This window comes from Amblyomma americanum, chromosome 4 (genome assembly GCF_052857255.1).
Source record: "Amblyomma americanum isolate KBUSLIRL-KWMA chromosome 4, ASM5285725v1, whole genome shotgun sequence".
Classification (NCBI taxonomy): Eukaryota; Metazoa; Arthropoda; class Arachnida; order Ixodida; family Ixodidae; genus Amblyomma; species Amblyomma americanum.
This window is the reverse complement of record NC_135500.1, coordinates 203,689,523-203,707,990: the sequence shown is the minus strand read 5'-3', so window position 1 is coordinate 203,707,990 and position 18,468 is coordinate 203,689,523. Positions and strand designations below refer to the sequence as shown.

Below are 18,468 nucleotides of genomic sequence, written 5' to 3'. Positions count from 1 at the left end.
CGTTTTCCTGCTATTAACGCTTTTGCTATCGTCAAAAGCGTTCCGCATTGGTTTTCTATGGCAGACTTAACTTCTCGATGCGAGCGATGGAAAAAACTTTAAAAGAAAGATTTTGCGGCAGTTCGGAAAAATGAACCATTATCTTTAATATTTCCAGAACAGTACCTTACAATTTTTTAATAGTCAAAATTTTTGTCCAAGAATGTTGGACGCGATATTCTATCGAGGCTAACTTCTTCTTCTTGGTCGCCTACTATTTCATCCTTTTCTTCCAAGCCTGCCTAGATTGAATTGGTCTCTTCCAGTCTCTTCTTCCAAACTCAATAACGTGGATAACCTACCTTCCTATATCTGCGCGACCGTGGATACGGCGTACGCTTTTGATGTGTGTGGTCTGTGTTGTTGTCTCTACCTTTGGGCTTGGACCTGAATTCTTCTCGAGGTGAGCTCTACAGTGTGGACAGAAAGGTGTCGTCGAGGAAATCTTGCGCGAGAGCCCTGTAACGCGTTTCTGCTAAAAAAAAAAAAACCCTGAGCAAACAAACTATTGAAGTGTCCACGGACGTGTGGTGTATACAAGTAAACGAAGTCATGCGACTCGCGCGGATTTTCTAGAAGTGCCGAGGGGCAAATAAAGTGGCTGCATGGTGGATATACTGTGTATGTGTGATAAAAAGGAAGCGGCGCTCTTTCGATAGAGAGAGACGAGATTGCTTGTCGTTGGAGGGAACTCGAGGGTTGGGGGGGGGGGGGGGGGAGTGGAGAGACCGGGGCTGACCGCGGAGGTGAGGTAGGGGAGGAGGGGTTGCGGCGGATCCGTCACTGTCGGGGTCTAATAAACGCCGCGGGGGCGCGTTGATGGATCGCGGCTTCTTTGTCACCTTCGCCCGCGACCGAAGCGGTTGCTTCTCTCCTTCCACGATGAGCCGAGGACGGACGAGTGCTCGACTTTGCCTTCTTGGCTGACGTGCTGCTTCCTTCTCTCTCTATCTCCCCTCTCCCTCTCCTTTCTCTCTCGACGTCAGGAAACGCTAGCCGCACAATCTCCTTGACGCAAAAACACCGGGCTCATTTGCTTTCCTTTTGTTTCGGCAGTAGTCAGCCGCCTTTTCGTCAGTTGTCTCTCCCGCAGTACATTTTACTTTTTACATATAAGCGCGGTGTGTCGAAATCCGACTTGTCGCACACGTGTGTGCGGGGTGCGGAGGCTCCAAGGTGACCGCGCCGCGGAACCGCTCGAGCTTGACGGCTCAGTTTCTTGCTTGGATGCCGTTTTCTGCGCCTTTTTCACTTCTTTGGTTTTGCCCGGGATCAGTGACCGCAGTTTGTGGAGAGCCGTGGCAACGGCGTTTTCGACGCGAAATCCGGGCGCCTTTTCAGGAACACGGCCTGTTTAGCAGTGATACTATACTCGCACTGTATACGGCTTCTATCCTCCATGGCGGCTGAACGGCTGTGGGCCCCTGGAACCAGGATCGACACGACACCGTGGCAGTCATGTTTTGGCGGAGACAGAAGGGGAAGGGGGAGGGGGGGGAGATGCAGGAATGCCTCCCGTATAGTGAGGTTTCTGAAGAATTCCTGCTGGTAGTGCGTAGAAAACGATGAAGTAGGCACATATCACGTCTCCCCAGTGTCTGAACCGTGAACCAACCATTGCTCTCAAACCCTCATGTCCAACATTATCGGGCAAAAATTTTGAAAATTAAAAAATTGTAAGTGTTGACAGTGTTATGGAATTATCTAAGGTAATGGTGGTGCTAAAATTCCTCCGTCTGATATGCAGCAAAATCTTCGATCGGATCGAACAGTTAAGGCTACCTCAAAAAACCAATGGGTAACGCATTTGACGACAGCAAAAATGTTCATAGAAAAAAAAATTAAATAGAAGAGAAGTCGGGTGATCTGCGTATATATTTATTGTTATAGTGAAATCTTGCATTATATGAAAAAATTGCCTTCATAAGCGGTTTCCCACTGAAAAATGCTTTTGTCCAGAATTTTGGATGTTTTTGGACTGACATCTTTATGCTCGGTTAAAGAGTGTTTACTTTACTCCGTAATGTATTTTTTATCTCCGACTTAACGCATGCGATTCACTGGGCACATAACGATGCGTACTAGAATCATTAGCTTCGTTCTTCTTCGGGGGATGGTACTGACGTCGAGTTGCGCGTCTTTTTTCCTCTCCCTCTTTTCGCTTAGTTGGCAGGCGTCAAGTAACGTTTTCAGAGTCACAGCTAACATCGTGGAGTCATTGCATGGTCTGCTGTCAATACAGATTAATCAAAATCTGAAGTCGACACTTTGTACGACTTGCAGACTAGCACTGCTTCAGAGCAAGACTCGCCCGGTGTTTTCGTGTGTAGTAATCTAGTAAGGTAAACTGCGTTTCCTCAGAAGTCGTCCTTGAAGCAGCAATTCACGCCCGCCGCCCAGCCAGTGAGGAGCTCGAGGGACCTGAAATCGGTCCAAGAACATGCATTGCATATCGTTGTTAGCTCGTTCAGTTGTTGCGGCAACATGACACGAACACATTGCCGGAATACGTGGACATGCACTAGAATGGAATATTGTGCTGACCGTAGTGTCCAAGCCTCTTTGGTTCTGTCCAGTCACGCAAAAAAAAAAAAAACTGACAGGCGATTACGATAGCCTGTAATGTGAAGTCGGAGCGCAGACCTTTGCACTGCACCTGTCACCGTTGGCAGGTGCCGTGTTACGCTGCTAGCCACCCTCCGGGATCTTTCCGCTGTCAGCCACCTTCCAGCTGTCCATTCCTCCGATTTTGTCGTGGAAGGTGGCGTCTCCCTGTCCTACTACTTCCTGCCACCTGTCAGGTGATAGTGTTACCTGTCAGGTGGCGTGTTACATCGACTACGTCGATTACACCGACGCATAGTGACTCTAAAAAGGGGACGTTTATAATAGGACCGCCTCACCATTTGTGACCACCCAAACGTTTCGTATGCGCAACATCCGTATCGCGTCATCTTATATTTGTGCTGAAGGGTGTGCGTTGTTAAAATACGATATGCATTAACATATCACCAGTCAGACATTGGATCTGCGAACCATCGCATAGAGCAGGTCTGCTGTCAGAACCTATTCTTGGAGCCGCGGGGGTGGGTGTATAGTGGTCACGCAACCTTGCGTGGAAACCGCGCTTGTGTGAACGCGCAATGCATGGTCGGTCAAAACAGCACAGAACAATGAAGAGAAGAGGAACGAGACGACGGCTACAAGTTGATATGAAAGTTTACTGTGGAAACGCGTATGGCCATATATTAATGTAAGACTTTAATGAAACACATGAAACACACAGACATGTGAACACGTAACACAATGGCTGACGAAGTCTCCCAAAAGCAAAACGCGGGACTAAGGATAGCTCGTAGAAAGAAACAGGAATAGAACAGAGTCGAAACAGCACCCCCCCCCCCCCCTTCCTTTTCTGTGTTCCAGGGGGAAAAGCCTGCTTTGCCCTGTGTAAAACGTAAACGCCCGTGGTGGCTTACATCATGCACTTGTGAAAGCTGAGCAGCTTGTAGAAATGCGACGGTCGCATTGCCTTCTGGTGTCATGATCTAACCTCCACCATAGCCACCATCCGTAAATTCTGCAGCAATCAGTCTGCAACTCCAGCATCCTGTGCCGGCAGACTCCCCAACCCTCCGTTCCACTTGACTCTGCCACCATCACTGAGCTTGGGTTTCTCTTGGCATCAATTTTGTCACTTTCTGGCGTTGATTCGCTTGACGGATTTTACGGGCCAACCTCTCTGCTTTTCCCGGCAATAAACCCCCCCCCCCCCTCTCTCTCTGCCGTAATTGATGAAGGGCGAAATAATTTCGACCACCAGGGGCTCTTAAGTGAGGACCGAAAGTGTCGTCTCCATAGAAATGGAGCTGCGCTGCTGCTGCATTCGAACCCATGACTTCGTGGTTCGCAGCCGAATGCTACAGCCGTTGACCCACTGCGGCGAGTGCTTAATAATAATAATTGGTTTTGGGGGGAAAGGAAATGGCGCAGTATCTGTCTCATATATCGTTGGACACCTGAACCGCGCCGTAAGGGAAGGGATAAAGGAAAGGATGAAAGAAGAAAGGAAAAAAGGGGTGCCGTAGTGGAGGGCTCCGGAATAATTTCGACCACCTGGGGATCTTTAACGTGCACTGACATCGCATAGCACACGGGCGCCTTAGCGTTTTGCCTCCATAAAAACGCAGCCGCCGCGGTCGGGTTCGAACCCGGGAACTCCGGATCAGTAGTCGAGCGCCCTAACCACTGAGCCACCGCAGCGGGTGCTTCCTCATCCGAATCCTGGCACAAGTAACTTCCACTATGTCTGTTCGAGGTATGCGAACACGCCACTTTCACATGATTTGCGACAAGGTGTGCTCACATGCTTGAAAGGGACGTGGAAGTGACTTGTGCCTGCATGCATCAGAAAGCCCTCGCCGCAGTGGGCCAGGGGCTGTGGAATTCGGCTGCGAAGCACGACGTTGTGGAGGTCTCCACAGAGAAGTGAGACAGCTATAGTCACTGCGCTTTTCCTTGCCTCAGAAACCACTAATTGCGGCAAACGCTATTTGCGGAAAGGTTCAGAAGAGCTCCTTAACCGCACCGTGCCATGAGCGCAGTGAGTGGTGCTAGCCTACACGTCTACACGCAGGCCACACTGCAGCGTCCATGCAGTGCCGTGTACAGGCTCTCTCCTACGAGTTGGACCATTCATACCGTTAGTGAGGCCCTATAAGGTGCGTCATGAGCTTAATTAAATCTGCAAATGGGCCTAGTTATTTCATAATTAACTTCATTAGTGCGCTACTCACGGGAACGAACAACACTGGACGCAAAAACCACACACACACAGACTGGGCGCAACTGTGCGGTTTTTGCGTCCAGTGTTGTTCGTTCCCGTGAGTAGCGCACTAATGAAGTTAAACGTCATGCGCTATTTATAAAGGAACAAAGTAAGAAAGAAACAAGATATGTGCCATGAACGCATAACATGTATGCATAGTCGCACAACTTGTTTTTGGAATGGGAGCGACGAATTTAATGTTGAATTCCAATGGCAGATCTGGATCAAGTTTTTCTGCTCTGTTGGGAGCAATCGTATTCCAATGGCAAAATGGGAGTGCGAGTTGTCTGTTCCAATGGCAGATCGGGATCAGACGTCGATCCCGGATCGCTCCGTGGAGCAGCGATATTTGCTCCGCCGAAATCGGCAGATTTGACCGGAACCCTGCGCGACATTTTAGTTTCCCGCGTCTGCTTCCGGTCACGACCGGCCGCTGCCTTCCTGTCGTCGCTACGCGGTGATCCGGGCAACGTACAAGCAGCATTTTTGACTCTTTTAAAAATTGAATTGTCCCAAATGTAATTATTTTTCGTTTTGTTCGCGTCCGCACAAGTTAAAACAAAAAAATTTTTTAACAGGATGTCAATTCCATCGCGGTCAATTCTTTGTGACCGCTTTTTAGACCGAAATCGTTGACTTGTTTGAACCTCCCGCGCTTTCTGACGTCAGACGACGCGTACTCTCTAAGCCTAGCAGCTCTGTAAATAAGCAATCTGAAAATCTGGCGCGTTTCATCACTAGAATTTTGTGGTGCGGGCATCATCACACAAAGCGAAAGCTTCGTGCGCCTTTTGTTTGCCGTGAACGTGAGAGACAGAGTGGCGGCAAGGACGAATCGCTGGTGAAGCGAGAGGCCGCGCTTCGATGGGCGCCGCCATTTTGCCTGAACTTGGAGCTGTTCTTGCGGTGAAGTGCCCCCGCGGGAGCGCATGCATTCCATTGGGAAAATGGGAGGGAGTGATCTCCGCCTGAAGTACGCGCTCCGTTTGTGATCCGGCGGAGCGCTCTCGATCTGCCATTGGAATTCAACATAAAGCACGACTGTGTGGCTTGCTTGTGGGGCTGGTTTGTTGGAGCGTGGGGACAGCTCACTTGTGCAAGTGTGGACATCTTCTAAGCAACGTTGGCGCTTCTTGCGACCAGACAGTTCGTCTAAGGTACAGTTGTTCAGTGGAGGGCAAAGGGCTGAGAAGGAGGCTTTGAGGAAATTACAGATGCGGTGACAGTTCCAGTTGGGGTGGATACCTCAAGTGCGCCAGATGGGAATTGATGAAGGAGTGAGTGACAGGAGGGAGATTAAGAGAAGGATGTTCTGTGGCGGACTCTGCATCTCAATTTGTTCTGGTCCTGCAGTTTTAATAGCTTCAGGACGGCCATGAAGTCGAAAATTGTCCGGCGGCATTGGCGTCTGAGTGAATCCTTCACCTCCCAAGTGGTGTTTAGGGAATTGCGTCTCCCAACCTGCCACCTGTCAACCGTCCTCCTCTCCCCTTCCCTTTTTCATCTTATAGAGGAAAAGAGGGAGACGCCCGGGCGGAGAATGACTCAGCAAAAATTTAAACGACTAAGAAAATGCCCGGGACAGCAGTAGGCCTAAGTGAAGAGTACACGGACTCTGGAAGAACTGTGTGAAAAAATTAGGCTTGCGAGAGCTATTCTTTTCCGCCTTGCTCGGAGAAAAGCAACGTGGGTCTCACAAACCCCATCAGCAGCTGTGTTTGAAACATCCACCTGCCAGTGCAGTGGGTCAGCCGTTAAGCGATGCGCCACTGCACCGGCAGTTGTATGAGAAGTCGCCGCGATCCAACAATATGACACATTCTGCGTAGTTGGAATAGGATTACTATCAGAATTGGAATCAGTCGGCGAGTAAAAAATAGGTTGCTATCGCATTTCCTCCGGAACAATTTAATTGATCACCACCCCTGATGTGTTCTTTTAGAGCGCTAGCTAGCACTTACAGTGGCCATTCCCCGCATTTAGCCGTTGTGTGTTTGTTTGCCTCAAGCCTGCTTCTGGCACGTGGCACACTTGCCATGGTGGGCAGGTGGCAATCTGCCCACCATGTTTAATGATGCGAAAATTGCGACACACACACTGCTAGCCCACATATTCGCGTTTGAACTAAATTCGCAAATCGGCTGCCATTTATTATTATTATTTTTTTTTGCGCTGAAACTTGCCGTAGTGACGAGGGAGTTTTGAACAGTACGCGTGGCGGTTCTGCCACGCGCTGCCTGCTATCGCGTGGGTCCAGGCTCGTGCGTCTTCTAGCGATACCACGTGCAGAGCGCGCTGCGCGTTACAAGCGTCGAGTGCGAGGAACTGTTATGAATGCCCTCTCGGACTCAGACTTTCGCAACAGGCACGGCAATCGAACAAGCCTATCATCGAACGTTCTCAGCGTCGCCACGGCTGCGCAGGAGGGAAAGACCTCGCTGGGTTCTGACGAAAGGACTGCACCAACCTGTCTTCTTCACAAGAAGCCGACTCCCTTGCACTGCACACACACCTGTAGGTATGCTGTCACGATCAACGCGTTCCCCGTGTCGCACCCGCTGTCTGTGTTTGCTTCACGCGTTCATTTCGGCCGCGACCATTGGAGAGGGGGCCGCGCTCTCTTCGGCCTGTTTGTGTTCGGTCGCGCAAACACTCGCGGGAGGCGCGATTTGTTGCGCCAGCGAGAGAGGGCCTTGCCCTCGCCGTCTCTCGCGCCCTTTGTGTATATACAGCGGCAACGCGAAACTCGTCGCGGGCGAAATACGACGCTCGGGTGACGCATCCGCATATTCTCAGAGGGGCGGCGCGATGAAAGGATCGCCGTCGATCTTTGACTTCTTTCTCTCCCCGATCTCCGTTATTCGCGGCGGGTATCAGAGGGCATTCTCAGGCAGAGAAGTCGCCCGTGCCGGTACACACGTAGATGCCAAAGCGACGTCATTACAGGCGACGGAATGATTTCGCCACCCATTTCAGGCGCTTTTGTTGAAACTGGTGTCTGTAGATTGTGTGTTAATATTAGACCTTAAAGCAAGTTCGAAACTTGAATGTTGGAAGTGCAGTTTCCGGCTTCCTGTCCCAACGCCCTCCGAAATCCGTCCCTCCGCGCCGGCTAGGCTTCTGATTAGAGCTAGCGAATTTTCTTTTATTGCGGTAGCGTTAAGGCCTCCGTTCCGCAAAAAAAAATCTGGTGTCGTCAATTGCGTAGTGAGCGAAAAATACGGATTGGTTGAAAGAGTGGCCCACCTGCCGCTTAGGTCACGTGATCTTTTGACGTCATGACAACCTTCCCAATGTAGCAGGTGGGAGTTAAATTATTGATTGGTTGCGAGAGGTTGCCCGAGGAAGGCAAACCTGGATCCCACAGGCCCCACCGGTGTGTGTGTGTTTGAAACAACCACCTGCTGGGGCAGTGGCAATGCCCCAGGGATAGTACGAGGACTTCCCGTGACCTACGAGTGTAAAGTACGGGATAACCAGTTCCGCTTATATGAGCATGCAGGGGTGGTACACGCAAAGAGGATCTTAGTACTTTTAAGGGTCGCATTGAAAGAGTTAATTAGCTGCTGAGCTAGTTGGTTGTCAGACGTAGTAAAAAGATTCTAGTGTTGTACGTCTTGGCGCTAGAACCCTTTTATTAGGTCCCATTGATGCTATCGCGTCATACCCTTAAGGTGCAGCTTAAGTGTCTCCTCAAGTTTTTCTTCTCTTTTAATGGCTCTCCGGGCAAAACAGCTACTTCTGGCCGTTTCTTGGTTTGCAAGCGCAACAAATTCTAGTAAGCCAGTTTCGCCGGGATTTGCCAAGCGCCGAAGCTTTGCATCAAATTCAGCACGGCAGCAAGCATCTACATCGCTTTTTTTTTTTTGTAAGACAGCGATACTGTTTATACCTCTCTGAAGATCCGCCCCCGAGCCAAGCAGCTCGGTCTGCTTTGACTGATTGATTGAACAACTTTTATTTCCACCAGAAAAGACGTTTCTCCTCGCCTCCGGCACGCAGGCCTGTGAGACGCGGAGTTGCGCGTCCGCGGTTAGAGGCTGGCTGGCAGTCATTGACTGGTAGCGGCCTCATCCGCCACATGGACGGTGCTGCGCTGGAGTGTGTGTGTGATTTCACGCAGGTTCATCCACACGCACACACTCACGTGAATGCGGCGCGCCTTCGCCCTTCTTCCTCACTGAACAACCCCGCGTTAAAGCGTGTGGTCCCAATTAGAAGCGTTTGGCGGCCGTGTCAGCTTCCCACCGCTCCCTGCCCTTATGGGGCACGTGCAATCACAGCTGTCGCTTCGGTCCCAGCTAGGCCGGAGCGCGGGATTGCGACGTCGCTGAAGAAGACACCGTCCGCTCGCCTTGTACATACAAACCTATGTGACAGATGCGCTTCGCTGCTTTGATGTTTCTAAGTTTTTTTTTTCTTTCTTCTCTTTCCATGAACTTTGGCGATCCTCGTTCCTCGCGCTGTGGCGGCGTCGGCGGTATACGCTGACGAATGAGGAGCTTGTGCTGCGCGGCGGGGGCGCGCAGCGCAATTAGAGGAAGCCGCAGCGCCGTCGACACCGACGCGCGCTCGCGCGCCCTGTCGGAAACGAGCCCCCCTTTTCCCATTAGCGGTTGACGGCGGTTGGCGAGTCGGCTTAAGGTTGGGTGAAGATTACCGCGAGGCGAACTTGTTACTCCCACGCTCCGTCTGTGGAGGGCGGCACCGGAGACGTGATTCGCACTAGAGGCCCGTTAACTTTGCACGAAGGCAGTCTCTACAGCGCTTAATGAAGGGGGTGGGGGGATAGAGAATAAGCGTAATCTTTATTTGCGCAGAAACAGTCCAGCGGTCGTCTAAGAGATGTTCTACGCGATTCATCAGTAGGACATGGAGGTCCCGATCTCGTCTTCCATGGCTTTGCCAGTCCAAACAGCGGAGGATGTACACCTTTGCATCGGGTGAGGGAGTTGTCGAAACGCCTATCTGAACTGTCGAAAACATATTCCACCGCCGCTTCCACAGTGCTAGCGCGATGTGCTCAGGACAGTCCAGCGAACATAAGTTGGAGGACGCTTAAGCTTCGTCTTTAAGAGTGAGACGCGACAGCGTGTCGCAGCGTTGCCGAGGAGTACACGGAACGCCAACGCCCGTTCGGCGCAACGCGTGGCCCGTTGGACAATTTAAAGAAAGGACGCCTGTCTCACATATCTCGGCGGACACCCCAACCGGGCCGTAAGGGGGAAAAAATCTATCGATCCATCAATCGATCAATCAACCACTCGATCAATTGATCAATCAATCAATGATCAATCGACCGATCAATCGATCAATCAATCATTCAATCAATCCATCCATCCATCAATCCACCAATTAATCAATCCTTAACGCTGTCGCGTTGAAATCCCTTCCCTTACGGCGCGGTTCAGGTGTCCACCGAGATGCGCCATTTTTCGCTCATGGCCAAAGACTCCGACGACACCGGCTTTTCTGCGACACGACCTCCTTATAACGCTGTCGCGTTAATATGGCAGCGTCCAGGGAGCCTTTAATGCAAAGTTCTATAATGCTGACGTGAAAGATGGGTGACTGGGCAGACTGTAGATGTGTCTGCCACATTTTTCGAGCGTTTCGGCGACAGCACAATTCGCTCTACTAATCGGAACTGACGCTGCTATGTTTCAGGCCGACACTAAATACGCGAGGTGTTTTTGCAATGGCCATTGTGCTTCCGAATTCGGACGCGGTCCAACGTTACAATCAGAGGGACCGCAGCAAGGTCTTCCGCACACAAAATGACAGACACTGCGAGTACAGAAGCGACTTTGCATTCCTTCATTCCATTGCCATTGAGTTAGCCTGTAACCCTAGGAGTGCTGAATTTCGCACCGCAGTGTCTCTTGTCATCACTGGCATTTTCGAGAACCGGGTGGCTGTTGAGTGTATTTGAACTATTCTCATTGCTTTATGCAAAAAAAAAAATCACTCAGGCGTAAGTGTACATCTGCTACTTATTGATCTACATGCACTATTAGGAATGAGCATTACAGAGGAAAATTGTTTAAAATAGTAGATAGTCTAACAACTATAACGTGCGGTTAACAGTACGTTTGTGCGATTATAGTGAGCCTAGTTCTATTAAATACAACGGAATGAAAATTAGATTGGTCAGCCTATCTGCTTGCTTGCTGTCGATTCAGAAAAGTAGGCCATGCCATGTAGCATTTCTTGAAGAAACAACACAATGATGGATCGAAGTCTTTGAATAAGATATATAAAATTTCGACTGTCGAAAAATTACTGACCCACAAATCAGAGCAGATTGCATCATTTATTTATAACCTGCGAGCAGCCTGCCGTAAATACCACCTTTTTTCGTTCACTGCCCTCGTTTTCTTTTTATTACTATTATTAGCTAAGCTTAAATGCGTGCATGCTTTGTTTTAACACATGAGCAGGCGATTTGACTTCCTTGCGCCTTATTTGGACAACAAAACAATCGTTAGCCTGACAGCTGTTCCGTCGATTATTGCTGGCGTACTGACGCGGCCTCCGCTTCTGAAACCGAAGTGGGCTTCGCGCTTCGTCTTGAACAACCTTTGGTTCCGAGGGACACATTATCATTGAAGATGAGGACTCTTATTTTCCCACTCTTCTGGAAGTGAGGCTACAGGCCGTAAGCTGCTCGTGCAAAAGAAAACAGAAAAAAAACAGCAGCTACAAACCAGGTCGGGCATTCAGGTATTTGATTTTATTTAATAAGTAGTCTCGACTATCATGGATACTCTTACATTGAATGTGCCGCTACGTGTTCCTTTTTCAACGTTATAGCCTCAGGACACAGCAAGAATGAATTATATTTATGGAAACGGGTTGACGAAACTAGGGATGTTTAGTAGGGACCGATGACGCCATGCGTCCCTGTATTCACGTGACACACTACATCGCACTGCCCAACGACAGTGCTTTAGTTAAAGCATCTTGTAGGAATTTTTTTTCCTTGCAACAAATGCACCCATTACATTCTAGTAAACTGTATAGCGCCCACCTTACATTCCCCGCTAAAGTATTTGTGTGTATGACAGTATATATGTATGCACCGATGATGTCTTCCAGAACGTGGTCTCTTCGTGGCGTTGTTTTCTTTCCGTACAGTGTTCTTTCGAGACCCGCTTCTTCCTTTCTCCTCTGAATAATAATAATAATAATTGGTTTTTGGGGAAAGGAAATGGCGCAGTATCTGTCTCATATATCTTTGGACACCTGAACCGCGCCGTAAGGGAAGGGATAAAGGAGGGAGTGAAAGAAGAAAGGAAGAAAGAGGTGCCGTAGTGGAGGGCTCCGGAACAATTTCGACCACCTGGGAATCATCTTTAACGTGCACTGACATCGCACAGCACACGGGCGCCTTAGCGTTTTTCCTCCATAAAAACGCAGCCACCGCGGTCGGGTTCGAACCCGGGAACTCCGGATCAGTAGTCGAGCGCCCTAACCACTGAGCCACCGCGGCGGGTCCCTCTGAAAGAAGCGTCGGTTTCTCCGCCGATCTGTCCCTGCTACCAGAGAGACCTGCGCTTTCTTTTTTTTTTTCTCTCTCTCTCTCAGCTAGAAAAGAAGAAGAAAACAATCCGTGCCGCGTTTATATGCGCCACCGTGCCTAAACGATCGGAACCCGTTTCGGCCCGTGGACATCGTTTACGGGAACAATGCTCTTCCGGGCAGAAGAAAGAAGGCGGGAAGGGGAGGATGGTGAAGGAGGGGGGGGGGGGGTAGAGAACGAGCGGCTGGCAGCGTGGCCGGAAGCCAGTCAGTGCAACGTCCGGCAGTGTCCGCCGCTGCTGATCGCACAACGAGATCAGCGGTAGCACCAGCGTACTGCGCTGCGCATCGTCAGTTGGAGCCGAACGGCTGCTGCCGCTGCCGTGCCTCGGGAGCGAGAGAGAGAGAGAGAGAGAGAGAGTGGAGAAGGAGGAGATCTCTCTCCGTCATTATATACGCGTCGCGGCCGCTGCAAATCCGGGACGCGTTTGTCTTCGTTGCGCGCGTCCCTCAAATTGCCCCGAAAAAGGAAAAGCGCGCCGCCGACGCGCTTTTGTGGGTCCCGCTGCGGTGGACGGCCTGCCGTGCCTGTCTCCATCTTTGCTCTCTCCGATCCACCCCCCCCCCCCCCTCCCTTCAATGCGGTAATTCTGCACTCGGCCAACCTAAGTGACGGCGCACGCATGGGAGGCTCTTTGGCCTTATCGCGTAGCTTAGCTCTTTATTGTATGCTTTTGTGTATGTTTGTATGTTTTTTTTTCTTTTTAGGACCGGCTCGCTGTGAAAGGGTGAACACGTTCTCCGCGAAGGCATTTCGCGACGTTTCACGCTCGTGGCATTCTCGCGCAACCCACTGGAACTGGCCCCCCGTCAGAATTTTTCGACGGTGATGAGATTGTGATCATTTTAAAGCCGCAGATCGCTAGGAGCCCGCGATTTACTTTCTCGGGTTGATCAACGTACCCGCCGCGGTGGCTCAGTGGTTAGGGCGCTCGACTACTGATCCGGAGTTCCCGGGTTCGAACCCGACCGCGGCGGCTGCGTTTTTATGGAGGAAAAACGCTCAGGCGCCCGTGTGCTGTGCGATGTCAGTGCACGTTAAAGATCCCCAGGTGGTCGAAATTAATCCGGAGCCCTCCACTACGGCACCTCTTTCTTCCTTTCTTCTTTCACTCCCTTCTTTATCCCTTCCCTTACGGCGCGCTTCAGGTGTCCAAAGATATATGAGACAGATACTGCGCCATTTCCTTTCCCCAAAAACCTATTATTATTATTATTATTATTATTATTATTATTATTATTATTATTATTATTATTATTATTATTATTATTATTATTATTATTAATAATAATAATAATATTATTATTATTATTATTATTATTATATTATTATTATTGATCAACGTGCTGTTCTTTTTCAAAGCTAGGTTGGAAGCCAGGCTTTCTTCGCCGTGACCCGGCGCTGAGAAAGATTTGCTCGTCCACTTCTTTATATGAAGTGATTGCCGGCACGGTATGTACACTGTGCGGGAAAGCCGGCACCTTGCGTGCAGTCTGGCCGTCTTATTCCTGGTTGCGTCTGTCTTCTGCGGGCTGCCTTTAGTAGATTGACAATTTCTTTTTTATTCTTTATCTTCAAGCTCCGCGGTGGCTCAGTGGTTATGACGCTCGGCTGCTAACTCGGAAGACGCAGGTTCGATCCCTGCTGCGGCGGTCACATTTCGATGGAGTTGAAATGCTAGAACCCGCCGAGGTGGCTCAGTGGTTAGGCCGCTCGGCTACTGATCCCGAGTACCCGGGTTCGAACCCGACCGCGGAGGTCGCGTTTTTATGGACGCCAAACACTAAGGCGCCCGTGTGCTGTGCGATGTCAGTGTCCACAGGTGGTCGACATTATTCCGGAGACCCCCATTACGGCACCTCTTTCTTCCGAGATTCCCCTTTTTTTCCGGCCGAGATGCGAGACATATACTGCGCCATTTCCTTCCCCCCCCCCCCCAAAAAAAAAACAATTTTCAATTTTCCAGGGGTCTCGAATAGCAGGGGTTTTATTTTGTACGCTGGTTGTATATACGTGCGGTTGGACGCCCCACTCTAGTGCTCTGTGCGTGTTTTTATTACTCCATCATGAACTAATCACGCGCACAACCTGGACACATTTCTTATTGTGTAAATAGTTTGTACATATTACCTCTCCCACCTATCCTCTATTCCTGTCCCCTCACCTCTTTCATTTCATTTCTCCATTTTGTCTGCTGTCCTTTATTTCCGCTGCCCCAGCTCAGGTGCTTCAGTATCGATGGCAGATGCCGGGGCTAGCAAAAATCTTTTCCTTCCCTTTTATTATTATTTTAATAAAAACCACTTACTACTACAATTTTCCAGGGGTTATTTAAAGTACACGGGCCTGTAGCATTGAAAATTGAGAATTGGTTTTTGGGGAAAGGAAATGGCGCAGTATCTGTCTCACATATCGGCGGAAACCTGAACCGGGCCGTAAGGGAGGGGATAAAGGAGGGACTGAGAGAAGAGAGGAAGAAAGAGATGGCGTAGTGGAGGGCTCCGGAATAATTTCGATCAACTGGAGATCCTTAACGTGCACCGACATCGCACAGCACACAGGCGCCTTAGCGTTTTGCCTCTATAAAAACGCAGCCTCCGCGGTCGGGTTTGAACCCGGGTACTCCGGATGGGTAGCCGAGCGTCCTAACGACTCAGGCACCGCGGGGGGTAAATAATCCCTGTAGGTCGAAATTTCCGAAGCCCTTCACTACGGCGTCCCTCATCGCAAAAGTTTTGGGACGTTACACCCTCACATACCAAACCAAACCTTCATGTTTTATTTTTTAATGACGCATGGCCCCCCGCTGCGCCGAGGTCGGCCAGTTTTTTGATCTCTATGTTTTGTGATTTCATTTCATTTCATTTCGCTGTAGCTCGTACCACTTAAATACTCCTCGCTGTGGGCCGTGGTACATGCCCTGAATATGCTCCCGATCCTTTGGACTCGTCTTGGTGCTCCTCCAGTGGGCTTTTGTCTCCTGTTGGCGTGCTGTTCTAAGGTTTCTGTTATGTCCCCAATAGCAATCAGCGCTCGTGGCTGTGGCGTCTGTAATACTTTTGTTTTCTCAGTCCTTCTGCCTCTGTCTTCACCTTGTGTTTGATTCGTGCCACTTCCCGCTCCCCTTTTTTCTATTCCTCTTGTCTCTGTTCTTTTCATTTTCTCGGCTTTTCAACCGATCGATAGCAGAGCGGACTTATCCTCCTTCTCCCTCATGTCCAGGTCCCTGGACGTCCGATTTTACTTTTCTATCCTTCCCGCACAGTATTGTTTGTGCCTGAAAGTATTTCAATATAAGTGATTTTTTTTTGTGTTTCCTGCATGTGTTTTCAACCCCAGTAAGCATATTCAGGCAACGTATTGATTGCGCGCGCCATTGTTGCTTGAGTGCTTGGCGAGTACGAGCGAGGCTGATGTCATCTGTCCAGAAAATGAGCATCATGCGCGAAGGAAAATAGTGACATCATGGAGCAGGAGTGCTGTGATCCGTGGTAGTGTATGCGAACGCTGACACTAATTAACTCACTCGCTCACTCACTCACTCACTCACTCACTCTCACTCACTCACTCACTCACTCACTCACTCACTCACTCACTCACTCACTCACTCACTCACTCACTCGCTCGCTCGCTCACTCACTCACTCACTCACTCATTCACTCTCTCACTCACACTCGCTCGCTCACTCACTCCCTCGCTCACACTCACTCACTCACTCACTCACTATTACTTTCCTCACTCATTCACTCTTTCCTTGACTCCCCACGCTAAATAGGAGTGATTGCGAGCTTCAGACCGCCTATTTTCCATTTTGACAGTGAATGCGACCTATTCATTTGCGCGATTCTGTTCATTTTTTTTTTGCGGAAGACTTATGTTCGCGAAATTTGTCTATTGTTTGCCGTACTGGTTTCTCTCTTTTTTTTCTCTTGGACATGCACAACGACTCTGGAGCTCTTTTGTGGAAAATTAAAATGCCGAGCTCGTACGCGGAGAAGACATAGAATTGAACAAGCCGAACGAAAGCTACACTCGACCTATCTTTTTTCTCTTTTCGAAAAAAATTTACATATCCGATTATTTTAAATAAAACTAGATGTTTGTGAGCGAGCGTTTTCCCTGCTTTTCTTTCTTGTCTATCTTGTCGTGTTCGCGAGCTGCTACATGTAAGAATGAGTACTTATCAACTCGCCCAGCCGTCCTTTCTGTTTAAAAACGCCGGGCGCAGCCTTACTGCCTTTGCTCTAACGCGAGTGAAAAGAAATTTTTACCGCTTGTGTAAGGTGCAGCAAGTTCGTTAAAAAAATGCGGGGAAAGTTGGCATTTTCAGCAAAGCGTGCACTTTCATTTCCACTTAGCTCTCTCTAGCGAGAGCACCGCCTTTTTTTTTATCTTTTCCATTGTGAAAGCTACCGCGTATCGTCAGCAGCAGTCTGTTATTCTAGCGCGAGACATTCAGGACGCCATTCAACGGCATAAATAAAAGCCGTTCAAGGCTATAGCGTTAACAAACGTGTGCTTTGTCGTTAAATGGCGCGGCAGGCGGATATGAAACTTCCGCGAGAGAGCAGTGATGTGAATAAATCTCACCTCATCTGTTCTTCCTCTTCTTGTTTTTCCGTTTTAATTATTCAGGTGAAGGTGGACAGGAAACCGCCGCCATGACGGTCAGCCCCCGCCTGCGGAAGTTACTTCCGCTTATGGCCATTTCTTTCTCCTTTTTTGCCGGTAAGTCAAACCCTTGTCTGCACGCGCAATGCATCGCTGACCTTTCTCGAACAGAACTTTTTTTCTTTTTTTTATCTTTCGCATTCTCGTGACAGCAGCCTGCTAAATTAATAAAAAGTACGATGTCCCGGAGAACTGCAATATTTGACATCACATTAAAACCGCGCATTTATCTTTAGCTCTTTTTCAGCATAAAGTAGAAAAAAAAAGAAGCACGAAACCTGACTTAAGATGAAAGCCAAGCACAGTGCACCATCCGCACTCAATGTAATCCTTATATCCTTTTAGCCAATATATCCGAACACGCGTGCATATAATAACCGCATATATGCGGTTATTTTTTTCTTATCATCATGCGCCAGTTTCTCTGTCGGCAAATTGAGACATTTTAGTTGCCGTCAGAGCATTATTATACCTTTAAGCAGCAGTTTGTTTTTCTTACTGTCAAATCATATGCTGTTGCACTTGCACCGAGAGATTGCTTTAAAAATTATTTTTTCCCCGCTGCTTAAAAGGGAACCGTGGCCTAGTGCATCAGGTCAACAAGGAGCGAAGCCTCTGTGCTTGTTTCTTCCTTAGGTGTTCGTGGTCCTCGCGCTGCGGTTATGGCCCAAAAAAGTAACCAGCTAACCTGTACAAAAGCTCCTTTTACATAAACCTCAGTCTAGATTTATTAAGATGGAAGTGATGTACTACGCACTACGCGTGATACCCTTTCAATTTCTAGATATGTACTTTGCGCTAGCATGCGTCACGTGAGCACAGATGTGTGGCTGCTGCTGCACGTTGGTGCGATGAGTGATACCGGCGCTGGTACGAAAACTGTTTCGAGCTGTTCCAAGCGAACAAGAGGAGCATGGCGCAGGAGTGTGCTGCAAGACAGGCGTGCCTGGAAGCAGTTCGCGACACACCTCACGAAAATATTAAAACTGGCCCAATACTATGGTCTCGGCCGTGTTCCATCAGCATGGACGGGCGGAGGTTCGAAGTAAATGTCTTGACCACATAGCTGTCCTGAAGCCTTCGTTCTTCTTGAGCTTAGAGTGAGATTGGCCGGTTTTTATATGCGCTACCCAATCATGAAAGTGAGCTAGGTGATAGCTAAGGTTAAAGTCAATCAAGAATCGAGCTCATGTATGGTGCAGTAAGAGCAGCTTACGCTTTCCGAATCGGCTCATCTTTCTTCGACTGTGCACGATGTCTTCGTCATCTTGTAAGCCTTGTATCTGATCTCTGCGCGGGACGTTAGCAGATGTCGGTACAGCTTGTCCATCTGAGTCCCGTACACAGC

The 18,468-nt window shown here is 49.2% G+C and overlaps 1 protein-coding gene across 3 annotated transcripts in view; it reads left to right on the top strand.

Moving 5' to 3' along the window:
- Positions 1-18,468, top strand: part of LOC144129126 (uncharacterized) — a 101,219-nt gene that overhangs the window by 69,432 nt on the left and 13,319 nt on the right. For all 3 annotated transcript variants that reach the window (XR_013313867.1, XM_077663048.1, XM_077663047.1), the window contains one exon: positions 17,085-17,177. Coding sequence is in view for 2 of the 3 variants with exons in the window: in XM_077663048.1 (XP_077519174.1) it covers positions 17,111-17,177 (67 nt within the window). In the remaining variant the exon portion in view is untranslated. The remainder of the gene's footprint in view (positions 1-17,084; positions 17,178-18,468) is intronic.